Consider the following 18,867-nt stretch of genomic DNA (forward strand, 5'->3'; position numbering starts at 1 on the left):
CGTAAACCAGGGTAGCGCCCCTCCAGAAGCTAAGCCTACCTAGGCTTGAGCTCATGGCCGCACTTATCGGAGCCCGATTACTGAAGCACACGATGGAAGTTTTCGAAGGCAAGATACAGCGATACCATTGCTGGTCAGATTCGGAGATAGTTCTGTATTGGATTAGAGGACAAGCCAAAGAATGGAAACCGTTCGTTGCGAATCGGATCAACGAAATTCAATCACTGAGCGACCCCTGTCGATGGTCCCATTGCCGCAGCTCAGACAATCCGGCCGATCTACCCTCCAGAGGCTTTACCATAGACGATATAATAGGAACCCAGCAGTGGTGGAAAGGTCCTGTCTGGCTGTCCGGTAATAAGGAACGGTGGCTCACGAACAAGTTTCCGGTATCTACCCTTCCTTCAGAAGCAGTCAATGATGAAAAAAGATCCATAGTCCTGGCCTGCCTGATCAAACCAAGAGACGCCCTGTTTACCTTGGATAAATACCATTAGGCAAGCAGCGTATTCCGAGTCACTGCTTGGATTATTCGATTTACCACCAATCTACGCCTTGCCAAGGATGAAAGGCGATTTAAAGCTCTACGTGCTGAAGAGATACTACAAGCTAGAACCAAATGGTTTCAGTACGTCCAAGAAGAAGCCTTCGCTACGGAGATAAATTGCCTACAGAAAAGAATGCCAGTCAATAAAGCTTCGAGGATAGCTCAATTCAATCCATTCCTGGACAGCAGTCTTCTACGAGTCGGTGGACGTCTTCAAAAGTCCAATCTACCGTTTGAAGAGAAGCACCCGATTATTTTACCATCCAAACATATCCTCACCAAGTTACTGGCCATCGAAAGTCACGAGAAAGTAATGCACGGAGGTTACAACAGTACTATGACGCAACTACGAGAGAGGTTTTGGGTCTTGCAAGGGCGACAACTCGTGAAAAACATCATCCAGAAATGCTATGTCTGCCGACGGTACACCGCCAAAGCCGGAAGCGAAATCTTTGCCCTTCTACCACAGGATAGGGTGACGGAATCTTCGCCCTTCACAGTCACCGGGGTAGACTTTGCCGGACCTCTTTACATCCATGGGGAAAACAACAACACTCAATCCAAAGTCTACATAGCTCTTTATACGTGCGCTGTTACCCGAGCCTTGCATTTGGAGATCGTATCAGATACGAGTGCCGAAAAGTTCCTGTTGTCCTTCCGAAGGTTTCTGGCTAGAAGAGGCGTGTGTCACACGTTGTATTCCGATAATGCCAAAGCGTTCAAACGTACGGAGAAGGAATTGGCAGCAATGTTTCAAACGATCCAGAGTCAACAAGTCCAAGACTTCTTGGGACACAAAGGTGTACAATGGAAGTATATAGTCCAACGAGCCGCCTGGTGGGGCGGATTTTGGGAGAGGTTGGTTCGTTCAGTCAAAAACTGCCTAAAAAGAACCATCGGACGCTGTTCATTGACCCAAGAAGAATTGATGACCACCATTACCGAAGTGGAAGCAGTACTAAACTCCCGACCCTTGACGCATATTTTCACTGATGCTGGCGAGCCAATGCCCTTAACGCCAGCCCATTTCCTCACGAGACAACGTTTAACAACACTGCCAGATCAAGCCTTCGTACAAGAGAACCCTGCCTCTGCAACTCGAAACCAGTTGACCAAAAGATTCAAGTATCGACAAATGTTGCTGAACCAGTTTTGGAAACGTTGGAGGCAAAACTACCTGATGGAACTTCGTTCGGCACATACAGTTATACCAGTCCAGAGCCGTCCCGAATTCTTCTAGTCGAAGACCAATATCTACCTAGGCATGTTTGGAAATTGGCCCGTATTGTGGAAACATATCCTGGACGAGATGAGATGGGGAAATCAGAGCCTGTGCAGTTTAACTACCTTGCAGAACTATATTAAAACGAGCGATCCAGATGCTCTACAATCTTGAAGTATCATTGGATGACTCCGTCATCGGACCGGAAGATGTTGCGACCCAATCTCCGAAATAAATTATCTTATGATCAATTGTAAAAAATACCTTGTTAGAACAAAAAAAATGTTATTTTTTTACTATTTGTTTAGTTTATGATAAACGCCGGTATAAATAGCTAAACATTATCTCTCAGAAATCAGTTCACGCTTCCTAATCATGTCTCCGATATTTGATTTAATTTGTACTTAAGGAATTTGACGACCGATGTTAATAAATGCATTTGAATTACTTTAAGTAAACGTACTTCGAGTTATTTGGGAAGTTAGTCGCGATAGTGTAAGAGACAGCCTGGCAGCCCGGTATTTGTTTACTTCTAAGACAGCTGGGTTTTCACCTTTAAAAGTTACTACAGCCCTTTGAATTTGAATAATTAGAAATGTTATTAAATCAATGAATCTATACGGTTGCAGTTGTGTCGAAATGAGAGCAATTAAATATGTGTCTTTGATATTTAGCTCGGATAATTTCAGAAAATTAATAAAAAATAGTGTTACGTATTTAAACAGAATTTATTTCAATTAATTTAACAATAAAAAGTTATAAATTAAAAAGACTGAAAATGGTATCCTCTTAAAAGGCGAACCACGGCCCATAAACGTAAGTTTGAAACAATTTTTGGTAACGTACACTTGCGTCTAAAAAACATCTATTCCCACTAATTTCAGAAACTTTGACTTCTTTGAGAAGGCTTAGTAGCAGAACTGCTGAACAGTGTGTTACATTTTTAACATAAACCGAAAATAATATCATTTAATTAAACATTGTGTTATAAAAGACTTTAAAAAACACAGCCACAAATTGGAAGAGCTACCTTGGTATGTCGAAATTCAGAAAACGTGTTAGATCCTTCACCTTTAATGTAGAATTTGAATTTAAATAATGCAAATGTATAATGTTATTAAATGAAAGAATCAATACAGTTCTGTTTGCCAGAGCTTATTAATATGTCCCAGCTCTCACAGCTAATAATGTAGTAATTGATTGATCTACAAGTAAGATTAATAGTTAATTTCTTTATAATTTATTTGAACCTTCCGACAGTATTCGTAATGCCTGGCTTTTATCCCAAACAACCGAAGATGATGTTGCATATGGCTTCAACATTACGCTATTTTGACCGAGGCTTAGGGAGATTGCTTAATAACTGGTGATCTTTACGCTTGAAAGCAATTCTAGTATTCTAGTAATTTTTGAAGACATTTTTTACGAATATAATAAAAAATCAGACCTAATTAGCCTCCAGTTTAATTCCTAATCCAAAATTTTGGTTTTAACCGAGAGCTCAAACGCCATGCTTAATCTCTCTCCGACTGTGTGAATAACGACAAAAACGCCGTTAGTCCACCATAAGAAATTAGGGCTAAAATGCGTGTCTCTAACAGTGGTAGAACGCCGTAATACCAATACCCAAAACAATGTAAGTCAAAGTATGTGTTTATAATGATAAAAATCAATACTTAACTTAATTTTTCATAATGAAACTATAAAAATGCACATCCATGAACTGTTATCTTTCATTTAAGATGGTTCTTAAACGTAACGAATGAACAGCTTTCTTTATATGCCTACCTAGATAACGTCACTTTTCCAAAAAATCCCTTGTTATCTCCATGGAGGAATATAGTATTTTTCCCGAAATGTCGGATTCATTTTATGGATTCTAAAACCACTTTTAACAACTTTGTTCTTTATAGAATTAACTATTTGATGGATCTCTTTGAAATTTTAACCGCAAAATTAGGGCCCAAATTGTAGTTCACTGACAAAATTTCAAAGCAGCAAACGAAATACAAAAAACGTTACGGCCGATCAAAATACCCTCCTTATGCATTACAGGCAGTATGAAGTCTTTATCAAAGAGAGCGACCGCTCTCCTAGAATATGGATGTTAATAATACTTCATCTCTCCATAAGTGTTGAAACGATTGGGTCTATGAAATGAATAACAAACCAGAATTGACTTTGTTTCGTGTCCTCTTATAGGTCTTAACGGTTTAGAGTGAGCCGAAAGTTAAATCCACATTTAAGTGATAGATATTAGGTCCTCATTAGAATTATTGAGGATACAAAGAAAATGATTAAACGCTTTAAATTTTACAAATGACCTTGGCAATAATTCGCTAATTTGAACTCTGTATATCCGGTTTTTCTTATTGGCTGATGGACCTGTGTTTAGAAAGTAAACCTTTTTGAAAATGTAGGCCCTCGTCTCGACTCGGAGAGGTTTATTTTTGGTTTTCCAACTTGTTAAATTTATTAAAGCAAAGTAATTTTTATCGCGTTGAAATTTAATTGACAGAGAGGAAACAACATATTTCTTATCGCACTTTTCCAAAGCTGAAGGCTCAAGTATAAAAAAAAACATTAAAAGCCTTTCATGCCAGGAACCGAGAAAGTTGACGAATTTAACAAACTCGACGAAGACTTATGTACCCTGTACGTATGTTGACTATCGGTAACAGTTTTAACGAAAGCTAAAATATGTAATCGTGTTAGCATGGTGTTAAGCATGATAGATTAGAACTTGCTCGTTATTGACAAAAATTCTTCATTATCCAATTCCCACTTAATTATCTTCTAAAAGATGTTTCATGTATTAAGATACCGTTTTTCGACTCTCCACTCTGTCTCCTTCAATTTACGGAAGTTTACTCCATTTTCAACCATGATTAATGATGATGCTTGACTGAGAAGTGCCTTCCCAATTCAGTACTCGCGAAATTCAGTGACCACGACGCTATAAGGTGCCATTTCTAGTTTAGCATACACTTTTTCTGATTTCGTAAATCGTACAAAATCAACACAATCACAAATAAACCCTTAAAGTAAGAAGTCTGGACGATACAAACTCACGCGAAATTCTTCATTTCCAGGTCGAGTATAAAAATGATTCTACATTTCTACAGACTATTAATTGTATAACTTTTTTTCGAACCCTATCTTTATACTATACTTCAAAACCGTCCTCGTGCAACGAATTCTTAACTATCAAAGCTGTCACTTTTACCAGTCCCCTTTACGATTGCAATATCCATGGAATTGCGTGGACTGCCTTTGCACGTGCATCACGGGTCTACTAAAGAATAAAGCGTGGTTTTCACATGGCGTAAATTTACGACTTTTCGTCAGACGTCCAGCGACAACCGAAAAAAAAACTGGACAGAAATTACGTTGAGTGTGGCGATATTAGCCTTCGATTTTTTCGGTCGCGTTGGACGTTAACGCTCTGCGCGAGCCAAACAGCTATAAGCTTGAGTCGTGACGTCATTTTCGACCACGCGTGTTCGGAGGAGAACGTCCGCCATGATTTTCTTTAATCAGTTTACAATTGAGTCAGTTAATTACTAGTACAAATCCCTGAGAATGTCGAAGTCCGATGCTGAAAGTTTAATTGTAGAGGTTAGGAACCATATCCATATACTTATAATATTAGAAACAAAAATTACAATGATGGACCACAATTGGTGAAATGTTCAGTTTAGCCTGTATCTGTTTAGCCTTGGTAAAATTACTTGCTTAAGGTTTAAAGCAATCGAAACCTTAATTACCGGTATGACAGATATTTTTCTAATATGAACCATCATTACCAAAGCCAATATTGCAGCTCTTCGCATGTAAAATGAGGTTTTATCCTTGACTTTGAATTAAGAGCCGTTTTCCAAGCTTTGTGCTTAGGCTTTCAATATTATAATTATTATTATTATTCGAACTTTTTTCGCGCTCCCGAAGACAAGAAATAATATCCAAAATCGAAAATCCGCAACTCGGACAGTTTTCAAACAAGCATCAAATGAATTAAATTGACTAAAGAGGGCATAGCTCAATTACTTTTACTTTAAGCGGCTTAAATTTAACGAAAGGGAGAAACAGATCTCAAACTCATTTAAATATCTGCTTCTCAAAGGTTTAAAGCCTGAAAAGACCAAAAGCTGAATTTGAAACTTGTTTGAAAACATCTACGATTTGTGTTTCTGCTTTTGACTGAACATTACATTTAACGCAAAGTCTTATTCTTTGTTCAAGAAAATCTTTATTGAAAATAAGGCTTTGGAAATGAAACATTTTACGGTTTTGATATCGCAAATGTGCGTGCAAAATTAAGTGGACTATTAAATGACTTTAATAACACTCCGTGATTGCTTATCGCGTATGCCATCATTTCAAAAAGTAATTATTCCAACTTGCCGTCGAGGGGCCAATCACTAGGCGTAATCAGTAAGCAAGTCTACACCCTCGTTCTTTTTAAAAAATTACACGCCCAATCTTTTAAAGCCTACTCTTGACAGCGCTAGAAATATAACGCGCAATCCTACGTAGTTTGACCGGAAATCTGAGAGTGATGAGCTCCTCGTTTGGCACTGTTAATCCAAGTCTGTTTTCGTGATTAGAAATGAACTTTTTAACTAACTGGTGTCAAAACACTATTTAGGATAATGATAACAGCCAAATGAGCAGTTTTAATTGGACTCTTCGGTCGATTCCGGCGGTAAAACTCGCTCTGAATTCTCCTGGTGAGAAGTCCTGACACGCTCTAGATTCGATCATTTTGTGACTCTAATTCGGAGCATAAATCTGCTGTTGGACAAGGGGCTTCTATTTGTTTAACATGGAAGAAGAGGTCTATAACGTAACCGTACTCAGTGGCTTTGAAAAAGTAAGTTATCAATATCTGAAAACGTTTTAGTTGTTGTTTAATGTTCGTTGTGACGCTATTTTGACAATGTAAGATTGTCGAAATCGAGGGGTTGGACGTTTTTGAAAAGTGTACGGGATTTCGAAATCCAATTTGATTTCGACGGATTTGAAAATGAATAAATCCAATGGATTTTGTCGGGTTTTGCGATTTTTGCAGTGATTTCGTCGGAATTTTCGATTTTTTCCCTTGATTTCGACTGATTTTGAGATATTATCTTGATTTCGTTGGATTTTGACGTTTTTCCCGTGATTTCCTCGGATTTTGAGACTTTTCCCGTGATTTCGTTGGATTTTGTGACTTATTTCGCGATTTCTTCACTGATTTGATGATTACGCTTCTGATTCTCTGATTTCATTACTGATTTTATGATTTCTTTACTGATTTTATGATTTCTTTACTGATTTTGTGATTAAGTTGCTGATTTCGGATTTTTTATTTGATTTCGAAATCAGCCTTGATTTCGGATTTCTCAAGTTTGGCTTCACGGGTAGCATACGGGATTTCACGAATGACAGCAACCCCTCGGTCGAAATAGTGCATCGCAGTTTTTTGAGTTTGAAGAAATTGCGCATTGAGATTCCGTGTTCCAGACTATAGTTGTGAACTTTATGATAAACATATTAAATTTAATCCTTTTATTTGAATGAAATTTAAATTTGTAAAATAAAATTTAATTGCGTAATAAATTTAAATTTCCTAGCCGCTTTGGGATTTACCTAAATACTCTATCCACAGAATGATTTATTACGTTTTTGAAAATAATAAGTCTCCGGTAAAGTATGCTAGGTAACCCCTACCCAAGAGCAAATTTAGGAAGAGTACAATTCTCAGCTGTTAAAAATTCCCTTGATTACGCGTCTAAGCAAAAACAAATTTAATCTTGTCCCTACACTTCTTAAACCACCCTTATCAAACTTAAATTTCGATTAAATTGAGTGTTCAAGGTTCATAGTTTAGTACTCCCGCTTGGTTTTGCTCCTGGTGTTATAAAAGACGCTTTCCTAATTGAGTTCATATTTTAAGGTACATACACTGGACAGAAAAAAACAAAGACGGCACTACCTTTAAGGTTTGTAACTATAAATAAAACATTTTAGCCCTAAGTTTGAAATAAGTGCCCCACCCTGGTTTCATTGTGTACCATCCAAGTTGCCAATCAGATCTATTCCACACAAGAGAGGAAAATTTGGAAATTGGCGCAACTCGTTCTGCGCAGTCTGTCTTTAACTTCTGTCAAATCTCGCTACGATAAAATGTAACCAGAGCGCGCTATTGATGTCGAAATTGCAACAAGTAACGCCTTGACTAAAAAATTTAGGGCTCAAATATTGATCTTACGCGTGAATTGAAAAATTATATTCTCACTTCCCTCATCGATTAAGCTTTAAAAAGAGCTTGAAGGTTGAAGAGAGGAACTGGGTAGACTTAATAGCCATGTCCACCGACTGCACTAGAACACTCTAAGAGCACTCTGGGCCAGTTTTCGTCCGTCATTGGGAACACTCGCCCAGAGTCGCGTTTTCCACTGGACCCAAAAACTTTCAGAGAATTGCTCTTTCTTGCTCTGAAAAATTCGACGAAGCGACGGTCCTCGAGTGTTTTTACGTTCTTTTAGACTCGCTAGGTTTCTTTGACTCTCAACTAATTATAATGGCTTGCTCTGTTGAGTGTTAATTAAGAATGAGAAACAACAACAACGATGTTCGGGTGCCATATTGGTTCTAAGGTTTATGGTAGCCTGCTTTGACTAGTTCGTTAGCGACCACTCTCGATGAGTAATACAAAACAATTTGACCCGCAAAGTTTAAATAAGTAAAATACATAACAAGTGTGACGTAGTAACGTGTTAGATCGTGTTCCACTGACGCAACGTTCTCCGCCAAAACTCTAGTAGGTTAAATCTTCTCAACCTGAGAGCACTCTAGTTTTCTTGACAAGGTCTATTTAAAATGGATGGTCGAGCTTTGCTTGGAAATTCAGAGTAAAAATGGTCGAGAATACATTGCAGGCAACATGAAAATATTTTAAAAGGAAGGCGTTATTTCCCATTAAAATGTTTTCGTTTCACTGAATAATTTTAAAGCGAATGAGTTCAACTTGTTTCAACCTTTCATGCTCCCATTAAGGGCCAACTACAAACTGTTTTTCTCATACGCATTTCCAGTACGCGGACCTGGTAGCAATTCCAACGAATTACGAATTTGCAATGCGAGATAGTAAGTTGTCAACATTCACAGTACCAGTCATGTACGCCCATCAAAGATTAATGTCTGCCAAAAATCTGACGTTCAACGCTGCTCCAGTCGGAGCCTTCGACGATTTAAAAACTATTTCCATTGGTGTAAGTATAGAGAGTACGACGTAAATAACGGTAATTTTATAACTTTTACCTTTAAATTACGTAAATACCACAGTAATAAGCCTGTTATAATATAAAATACCACAAATTACGGTTATTTTTGTTATTCCATAATTTTAATCGCTAACTTACAGGTAATTTTGCTAGGTGTGGTTATGCAACCGGACCTTGCTTTGCACTGATGATCTGTACGTGTGTTTGTTTGTGTGTTTGTGGCCAGGTACTCCATGATCAAGTGTGGCTAGATACCGATTAAGAAAGAATTTCGTTAAAAAATTACATTGGGGCTGAAGTAACTCTGTTTCCTCTTTCTCTATACTTTAGTAATTTTACTTTAATTTAAACTTCCCTATTTTAACTCTAACTTAATTCTTAGGACTCTGGTATGGACCTGTAAGATAAATCCAACTCTTTCTTCAACAAGTAACAACATTTATTTAAAAAAGTAACTGTTGATTTTACAATTTCAATCATTCTCTTTCTTAAAGAGCTCTCTGATTTTTCTCTGCTTCCTTGCTCTTCCTGATTTCGCTCTGTCACTATTAATACATTCATTTTCTTTTTATACTCTTTTTTTAACATCTCTTGACATCAAACTTACACTTTAAAATAAAAGGTCAATTATAACACTCATTTATAGCATCTCTTAACTACACTTGTATTTTTATCGGTTTGAGGTTCAACAAATTTTATTCTTATTAATCTCTCAAACTCTTCACTTTAAACAATCCTTAATCAAACTCTTCACATAAACAATCCTTAAAAGATTAATAATTTTATATACGTGTACTAAAACTGCGTTGTCACAAACTCCCCGCCATGAACATTGATGTTCATCATTGCTAATTTAATTCTAAGGGATATAAAAGATTAATTGGACGTTTTATAATTGTTCCATTTTGTTGTTTAATTTCACAAGAACGCACTCTTCCGTCACGTCCAACGAAGGTTTTTACTAATTTGCCCAATGGCCATACCTGACGTGGTATATTATCTTTGTTAATAAGGACAATGTCTCCAACCGATATTGCATGCTTTGGAGACAATTGATCGAACCGATTAGCCGATCTTAATTGTAACAAATATTGTTCCTTCCATTTTTTCCAAAATAGGTTTTCTAAAACTTGTTGATATTTTAGGCGTTTAATAGCCTGATCTCCTGTTTTTATCACTCTTACTTGAAGTCCAGAATCTGGTGGTAAGGCAGTAAATCGATTTCCGGTTATGAAATGTGCAGGTGTTAAACAACTTAACTCATTTGGGTTATCTGATTGGTAAGTCAGGGGTCTTGAATTGATTATTGCTTCTATTTCTGTAAGGATAGTTTCCATCTCTTCGTAACGTAGATCTGCGTTACCTAAAACCTTCTTTAAGGGCGTTTTTACACTCTTTACCATTTTTTCCCACCATCCTCTCCACCAGGCAGCTCTCTCTACTATGAATTTCCACGTTATTCCAAACTTTCCAAAGAAATTTAATACGTCTTCATTTTTAATGTTTTTCCAAATTGCAAGTAATTCCCTATCTGCCTTGTGGAAAGTTTTTGCGTTATCCGAATAAATCGTTTTGCAAATGCCTCGTCTTGCTATAAATCTTCTCAGGGCTAACAAGAAGTGAAAGGTTGAAAGTCCTGATACTAACACTAAATGTACAGCTCTTGTCACTGCGCAGGTGAAGAGACACACGTAGCTTTTGGTTGACTCTTTTTCATTTTCGGATTTCACATATAAGGGTCCAGCGAAGTCAATCCCCACCACTTCGAAGGGGGGTGCTTGTGCAATTCTATCTGCTGGTAACTGACCCGTTATTTCTCTGGCTGATTGCGCTCTCCATCTTCGACAAGTTAAGCATTGATTTATTCGGTTTTTTACCAGTTGACAACTCTTTATGATCCAAAATGTATCTCTAACTTGAGCAAGAGTGTTTGCTAGTCCTGAATGCATCACTCTCTGGTGTGCCTCGTCTACAATTAATTCCGATATGCGATTTTTGTATGGAAGAATAATTGGATGTTTTTCGTCAAATGTGAAGTTTGACTTCTCTAATCTTCCCGTAATTCTTAAAATTCCATTTTCATCCATGAAAGGGTTTAAAAGTAGAATTGGAGACTCTTTGTTCAAAGGTTTTTTAGCAGTTATGTCCTTAATTTCCTAGGCATACTCCTCTCTCTGTACTCTTTTTACCCAATAATTTCGAGCATTTTTCAATTCGTCACTTGTAAGTGCACCCGATTTTTTGTTTATTGGGTCTCGGATATTTTTTAAGAATCTCATTACCCAACTTGTAACTCTAATTGAGTGTCCCAATTTGCTAAAAGTTGATATATTAAGATTATTTTCTGATTGAATGACAACTCCGCATGTAGTTATTTCTCCGGGTTCAATTCTTCGCTCTTCTCTTTGAATTTCTCTATGATTCTCTACGTCGTCATCGTTGCTGCACGTTTCGTTTTTTGATTTTCCGTTGTTTTTCTTATTCCAAGATATCTTGTTGTTTTTTAGCCATTTAGGTCCATACCACCATATCTCATTGGTTATTAACTTCTCTATCTTTATTCCTCTTGATATTATGTCAGCTGGATTATCGGTTCCTAAACAGTGTTGCCAAGAGGTTGGTTCGGTTAGCTGTTGTATTTCTTGCACACGATTGGCTACGAAAGGCTTCCATTTTCGTGGCAATCCATGAATCCAGGATATGGTGATTTGTGAATCAGACCACAGAAAAATTTGGTTTCTCGGAAGGTTAAAAAGTTGGTTTACTTTTGTCATTAATCTCGCTGCTAATAAGGCTCCCATTAATTCTAATCTTGGTAAAGATAACTTCTTTAATGGTGCCACTCTTGACTTCTACGTTAATAGGTGAGTGGATATTTTACCATTTTCTGCGATTATTCTTACATAAATCGCGGCTCCATATGCAGCTTCGCTGGCATCACAAAAGACGTGCAATTGTTGTTAATGGATTTGGTTTTTCGGCCATCCTGCTCGACAGTGTCGAGGTAATTTGACCTGTTTTATTTCTGGCAACTCGGTGGTCCAGTTATTCCACTCTTTTTTGACATCTTCAGGTAGTTCTTCGTCCCATTCAATTCCTGCCACCCACAGCTTTTGAAACAAAATCTTTACTCTTATAATGAATGGGGATAACATTCCCAAGGGATCAAAAAGTCTCGCTGAAAATTGAAGCACTGCTCTCTTAGTGTTTTTCAACTCTGGAATTAACTTCGTTATGTTTTCAACATTAAAGGTGAACTTGTCCTGCTCTGGTATCCAAGTCAATCCAAGAACTTTCAATGTTTTAGAAGCGCTTTTCAATATGTTAAATTCTTCCATTTTTTCGTCTTCTTTGCTTGCAGTATCGTTCCAATTTTCATCTTTGATGATTGTACTTAGCAATTTTGAATTAGTTTGCCATTTTCTTAATTTCATCATGGCATCTTCCATTATTTTTCGAGCCTCACTTACTTTTTGATATAATAAGGTTTCGTCATCCTCTACGGTAGTTAAATCGTCCACATATAAATCATTTTTCAACATTTCGCATGTTAAAGGGTATTTGTTCTCATAATTCTCCAAATGAAGTTCAATCGTAGCTGATAATTGGTAAGGACTTGCGCTCACCCCAAACGTAACTCTGGTCATGCGGTACTCGATTACTTCTCTATTATTTTGACTGGTTGCAAATGGATCCTCTACCCATAGAAACCTCAAAAAATTGCGATCTTGGGGGGCAATAGAAATTTGAAGGTATGCCTTCTCAATGTCCGCGACTTGCGCGATTCTTTTTGTTCTGAATTTTAACACTATGTCGTAAAGATCTGGATTAAGATTGGGCAGTTCTTCTAAACAGTGATTTAAGGATACTTGTTCTCCTTCATGAGATGATACGTCAAAAACTATTCTTACTTTTTTGGTGTTTCTCTCTTCGTTTACCACTCCTCGGTGTGGAATATAATAAATAGTTCCTTCTTCTTCCCTTTCTCTGGGTGCAACTCTTTCAATTATTCCGCTCTGTTCGTAGTCTTCGAAGATTTTTGCGTAACGAGCTAAGAGACACGGTTCTTTCTGCAGTCTTTTTAAAAGACCAAAAAGTCTTTTTCTTGACATGAAATAGTTGCTTCCGATTTCGGGGTGTTGTTTTTTAAAGGGAAGTTGAACTTGGTATCTTCCATTTTTTCTGTTTCTAGTTTCTCTGAAGGTTTTCATAGCTTCTTCTTTTGTGCTGCTATTTTGGTCTTCTACTATTTGAACTCCCAAAGCTTCTAGTTTCCATAAAATTTGTATGATTTCGTTAGTTTTCTCTGATTCCTGAGTGCAAGCTATGTTAACTAAACAAATTCCTTTTGTATCCTTTTTTTCTTGAGGTTTTATCTCTTCAGTTGTTATCTCTGTTGTTGGACCGTGAATAACCCATCCAAACATACTCTCCATTGCCATTAGTGCTGGCGTTAAACGCTCAAATTTGCCTGTCATAATTGCCCAATAATAATCTGCCCCTATAAGCACCGTCAATTCTTCGATGAGTGGATCTTCAGATGTGAAGTCTTCGGATAGCTCTATATTTTTGCTCTTCAGTTTTCTCTTAATCTTTTCATTGGGGACTTGCTTAATGGTTGGGCAAATACGAGGCACTTCCAATGCTTCTATCGAGATGGACTTGTTTCCGATAATGCTTTTTAATTTCAATTCCACTTTATTGACTCTAGTGCTTACGGGATCATGAAGAAATGCACCATCGTTTAAATGTTCTTGGCTAATTATTTTTAGGCCCAACGATTTGGACATGTCTACTCTTATATATGTATTATGACTTCCACCGTCAAGAATGCAGCGTATCACTCTTTCTTTTCTTTTTCCTTCGCCGATCGCTTTAGCGATTTGAAGAAAAGTTTGTTTCTCATCTAAGTTGTTTGTGGCTGTGGCTGTTACTGTATCTTGGGGTGTATATTTGCTATCTTCATTCTCTATCTCTTTTGGGCGGGTGTTGGTGCTACCTGTCTCTTTATTTACATTTTCGCACATAGCTGTGTGATGTCGTCTTCCGCAATCAGTACAAGTTACTTCGCTCTTGCATAATCGTGAGTTGTGATTAGGTTTTAAGCACCGAAAACACCTTCTCTTTTTTGCTAAAATATTTCTCTTCTCTTGTAATGGTAAGCTTTTGTCGCAACCATCTGGTATGTGGTCAGTTTTTTCGCAGAAAATACATTGAGATGTGTTCATTGCTCCCAACGCAGAAGTAGTAGATTGGGGACCCCTGTTTCTCTGGTTTTTATTTTTATTATAGTCTCTCTCTATTATCTCTGTTGAAGCCTCTTTCTCTGCTATCTCTGTTTGAGGGACTCTGGTAATTCTGCTTGATGCTAACTTTATCTTGGGGTTTAAGTTGTTCGAAGGTTCTTTCTCTACTCTCTATTTCTGTACTTATGAAGCTCAATAATTCAGTGATGTGATAACTTCCAACTCTTCCTATGGTTTTGTTGAATTCAATTGTGAATACTCGTGGAATTCTTTGCAATATTATGGGACTTATAGCGCTTTCAAATGATTCAGATTTTACACCTAGCGATTCTAAACTTCTAATTTCTATTTCACAGTAATCTAAAAAATTTATCAACCCTTCTAAATCTCTGGAGTCAGTGACTATTGGCAAATTTAGAAGTCTATTCATGTGGGCGTCTTTTATAACTTCAAATTTTCCAAACCTATCTTTTAACTTATTTATAGATATGTCATAATTGTTTTCGCTTAGAGGTAAATTTTTTATAGCACTAGCTGCCTTACCTCCTAAAAAGGTTTTTAAGTATGAAAATTTGGCTACCTTAGATAAGGGATTATTGTGGACTGCCGTTTCGTATAGGCCCCAGAATTCCATCCATTTTTCTGATTCTCCATAATATTGTGCGATTTTGAATTCTGGAAATTTAATGTTTGCATGCTGGACTGTTGTACCTGATGCAGTGCTCTGTTGAGTTATTGGTGTTGTGTTGTTGGTCTTTTCCTCTGGTTTAGACATCACTTCCAAGGTTTCTTCAGCAATACATATAACTTTCTCTATTTTATTTTGATATTGGGCAACTTGTAAAAGTTCTTCTCTTAATTGAACCAATGGTATGGTGAATTCAATCTCTATGTCTACATCGCGCAAATTCTTTTTGCAATTCTTAAGTTCTCGTAACTTATCGTGTAATGCTCTCTCATTTATCTCATCACTATTTATATTGTTCATTACTTCTATGATTATCTTTTCTGTCATCTCTCTGTAGACTTCTCTCTAGAATACGTTTCTGTCAGGTTCATTATTCTCTGCCATGTTGTTGTTTGATGTAGTTTAAACTTCTTTGCATTTATCCACAGATCCCGGGTTTCGGCATCATGAAGTAACTCTGTTTCCTCTTTCTCTATACTTTAGTAATTTTACTTTAATTTAAACTTCCCTATTTTAACTCTAACTTAATTACTAGGACTCTGGTATGGACCTGTAAGATAAATCCAACTCTTTCTTCAACAAGTAACAACATTTATTTCAAAAATTAACTGTTGATTTTACAATTTCAATCATTCTTTCTTAAAGAGCTCTCTGATTTTTCTCTGCTTCCTTGCTCTTTCTGATTTCGCTCTGTCACTATTAATACATTCATTTTATTTTTATACTCTTTTTTTAAAATCTCTTGACATCAAACATACACTTTAAAATAAAAGGTCAATTATAACACTCATTTATAGCATCTCTTAACTACACTTGTATTTTTATCGGTTTAAGGTTCAACAAATTTTATTCTTATTAATCTCTCAAACTCTTCACTTTAAACAATCCTTAATCAAACTCTTCACATAAACAATCCTTAAAAGATTAATAATTTTATATACGTGTACTAAAACTGCGTTGTCACAGGGGCTTTTGTTTGCGTTTGCAGCAGTTTAACTGACTTCGGACGGACGTGAAACTAATTAGTCGGGACCCCTGCTCCGGCTCTTGGGAGTTTAGGTAAACAACATTGGTATCGCGGTAACCCTGGAATTTGTTTTAAATTGATGGACAGCTGTAGCGAAGCTCATTTGTTGAAAGCTTTTCAAATTAAAATATTTTCTCATTACTACGGTTTCTAGGGTTAGCTAGGGGAGGGGGATACGGAATGCAGGCAAGGTAGCTAGTGTGAGAGATTCATTTTTAGGCGGAAAGGGCACTATGTGTGAAGGCTGGGTTGCTGTGTATGTTGGGTAGACGAAAAGACCTTTTCAGCTATGTGTGGTAAGACCTTAATGTACCCCAACCGAATATTACCTAAACGAGTTAAAAAACACGAATACCGTACTATAAAGCACATACGAAAGTAACACGCCGTCCCCACTCCCAACTACACTTAGCTGGTACGTAAATGTTTTTCGTGATTTGTTAAAAATTACGGTAATTTCACATCTCTAAGTGTAAGCTATTTTCCTGAACTAGCTTTACATGATTAGTGTTGCAATTGTGGGTGTCAGAATTAAATGCGAAGAACTGCACCCTTTGTTTATCTTAATTACTTAACTTTAATTCATGATAAACAAGGTTATCGTCTACAAATAATAAATAAACATATTATTTAGTTTGTGGGCTGCTAGGAGCCTCCAGCTATAGGGTGGTGTAACCAAAAATCTGATAAGACTTCATAAAATTCTTATCAGACTATTGGTGTAAAATGATTACTTCGCGAATTTGAAATCGTTCCCTTCATGTAAGCTATGACCAAACGTAACGTAACAATAAGAGTTACGAAATGTCAAAATACTCCAACTAATAAGATTAAGTCGTCGAGGAACGAGTTTCATTTCAGGGAAAACATTTTCCATCGAACTTATCTCCAGTTCGTGTAAAGTCTTTCTTTCAAAATAATGATGTAAAATGGAGTGTACATAAAATATGTAGAATTGGGTCTTCGTGTTTATCTTTAAGTATATGAAGCGTGTTCAAGAACTCTGTTGTTAGTGCCGGTGATGTTAAGGTTAAGCCCTTTGCTTCAGAGCCATCTATTTATTTGCAAAGTAATTCTTAAACGTTGCTTCTCTGAAAACACTTTTCCAGATTTGGAGCGGGTTGCTTTGCGTAATGGGAGTCTTAACGATGATTGATATCATTCACAAGCAAGTAAAAAGAACTCCAGGATCACTGATATCCGTCGCTGCTCAAAAACTCTTTCATTATTTCGGAGCCATTTTGGGAAAAGGTAGAGTCTCCAGAGTCGAAAAATTCGGGCTTGTTCGGGCTTCAAATTTTGGAAATTAAGGGGCAGTTAGTTAAAAAATTTTAAAGCGCGCGCCCTGATTCTTATGCCAAGCAGAGCCGCGGTGGTCTAGTGTGACGTCACACAAGCGAATTGTTGGAGAGAGAAAAAAATCCGAAGCGAGCGTGAGCCCCCCTTGCCTGTCACGCACCGTCGCACGCGTAAACACTAAACACGAAAGAAGCCGTATAAATCTATCAATTTTGCACGCCATCTATGATGTACGCGCAAAGTTAAAATTACATCCAATCAAAAGAAAAGAAAAAATAACACTTTCTATCCATTTTCCAAGAATTTGTGGATAAACAATTATTCATAAACTAAGTTGAGGATATAATAAGATTTAACATGAAAGTTCCGAGGATAACTTTCGAGTATCGATAAAGATAAAATGACGTTGACAATGGAGAGATAATGCTAAGTTCTAAAAAACCGTCCTTATACATTAAAGCCAGAATTCCACGCGGAAGAGCTAAGTTAGTGAAATTAAATTTTTTTTCGAATTTCCCTGAAGTGTGAATGCGGTCCAGAAATTTCGAACACGTTTGCTTCGATTTGCAAACTTGGGTACAACAATGCACACAGACACATCCACACGTCTATTACAGTAAATAGTTTTGGTCAGTGGCTTTTAACCACTCAATTTTCTATTTTTTTGTGGCGCTGCAGCCTTCGATGTTCCTTCGTCACTGGCGATTCGCTTCAGCGTTGGAGTTTATCTCTTGATAATTGTGGTTTTCGTCAATTTGTTCAACGGAGTTTTGAAAGCCAATTTCTCGTCTCAGAAGAGAGAAAACATTAACGGAATTCCGGATATATTGAAAGTATCCGACGTCAAAGTTTACATTTCTGAAACTATAAAAGACAGTGTTGAACAATCGGTGGAGATTTTTGAATACTTTAAAATCTCATTTCCAAAGTCCATTAATGAAATTTCAATCCCCTTAGACTGACGATGACATGAAAACTCTCTGGCATCAGCGAGCAGAAAGCATTGATGCGGGAGACTTACAGTCAGGAAAGGAAATATGGTTTGGAGATTTACCTATTTTACAGTTGGTCTTGTTAATGCTCCTCGATGAGCCAAAGCTGAAACTATTGCATCATCATCTTGGTTCGGCCAAGTACTTGGAACAACTGCTAGTGCTACCAGTTAACAATGAAACAATGAATCCGAAAGCTCTGAAGTTCATCAACCAAAGGTTCGATAACTTTCTTAATGCAAGAATAGCCTGCGTTTTCGTGTTTCTCCTTCGCACATTGACGATGATTTTTAACACGAGAGTCTTCTTCAATAATTCTATACCATTACTGGCAATCACGTACATTGACTAAAAACGCTGGATAGCTGCTAATTATTATACAACTACTCTCGTGCACATAATGACGAGTTCATGAGCTCCGTATCGCGTTTCGTTATTGCTCGTGGAACCGATGCGTAGTAAAATGGCAATTTTTAGCAGTTCCACTTTCAACTGCCGATTAATCCCGCCGCTTAATTTTGACATCGCTAAACCAATAAATTGCTCATTAGGTAATCCGCTGTCAACAAAGTCCAAAT

The 18,867-nt window shown here is 37.2% G+C and overlaps 2 protein-coding genes across 5 annotated transcripts; one reads left to right on the top strand and one right to left on the bottom strand.

Moving 5' to 3' along the window:
- Nucleotides 1–53: 53 nt before the first annotated feature.
- Nucleotides 54–1,787, top strand: LOC149685855 (uncharacterized). The gene is made up of 2 exons (XM_089871068.1): nt 54–389; nt 498–1,787. The coding sequence occupies exons 1-2, from the start codon at nt 54–56 to the stop codon at nt 1,785–1,787; spliced, it is 1,626 nt and encodes a 541-aa protein (XP_089727194.1).
- A 4,214-nt stretch (nt 1,788–6,001) lies between these two features.
- On the bottom strand, nt 6,002–15,642 carry LOC149685856 (uncharacterized). 4 transcript variants are annotated; one of them, XM_089870955.1, is made up of 6 exons: nt 14,864–15,642; nt 9,176–9,284; nt 9,075–9,106; nt 8,925–9,011; nt 7,808–8,857; nt 6,002–7,288 (listed from the first exon to the last, which is right to left on the bottom strand). In XM_089870955.1, exons 1-4 carry the CDS (start codon nt 15,296–15,298, stop codon nt 8,973–8,975), a joined length of 615 nt encoding a protein of 204 aa, XP_089727081.1. In that variant the 5' UTR covers nt 15,299–15,642; the 3' UTR covers nt 6,002–7,288; nt 7,808–8,857; nt 8,925–8,972. The 4 variants fall into 4 exon arrangements, with proteins under 4 accessions (XP_089727081.1, XP_089727080.1, XP_089727079.1 ...); XM_089870954.1 differs by having other exon boundaries at nt 7,808–9,011; XM_089870953.1 differs by having other exon boundaries at nt 8,925–9,106.
- Between the last annotated feature and the right edge of the window lie 3,225 nt (nt 15,643–18,867).

The sequence above is a fragment of the Phalangium opilio genome, unplaced genomic scaffold (genome assembly GCF_054372755.1).
Source record: "Phalangium opilio isolate 3A_F unplaced genomic scaffold, DU_Popi_V2 ptg000032l_1, whole genome shotgun sequence".
Lineage (NCBI taxonomy): Eukaryota > Metazoa > Arthropoda > Arachnida > Opiliones > Phalangiidae > Phalangium > Phalangium opilio.

Excerpts from the sequence above, each read along its gene's own strand:
- LOC149685855 (XM_089871068.1), top strand. The coding sequence starts at position 54 with ATGGCCGCACTTATCGGAGCCCGATTACTGAAGCACACGATGGAAGTT. Across the intron at positions 390-497 it reads GGCTCACGAACAAGTTTCCG|GCAAGCAGCGTATTCCGAGT; the intron begins GTATCTACCCTT and ends AAATACCATTAG.
- LOC149685856 (XM_089870953.1), bottom strand. The coding sequence starts at position 15,298 with ATGACAGAAAAGATAATCATAGAAGTAATGAACAATATAAATAGTGAT. Across the intron at positions 9,285-14,863 it reads ACAATAATCCCTTATCTAAG|CCACACTTGATCATGGAGTA; the intron begins GTAGCCAAATTT and ends ATCGGTATCTAG. Across the intron at positions 9,107-9,175 it reads CACACCTAGCAAAATTACCT|GCTTATTACTGTGGTATTTA; the intron begins GTAAGTTAGCGA and ends ATATTATAACAG.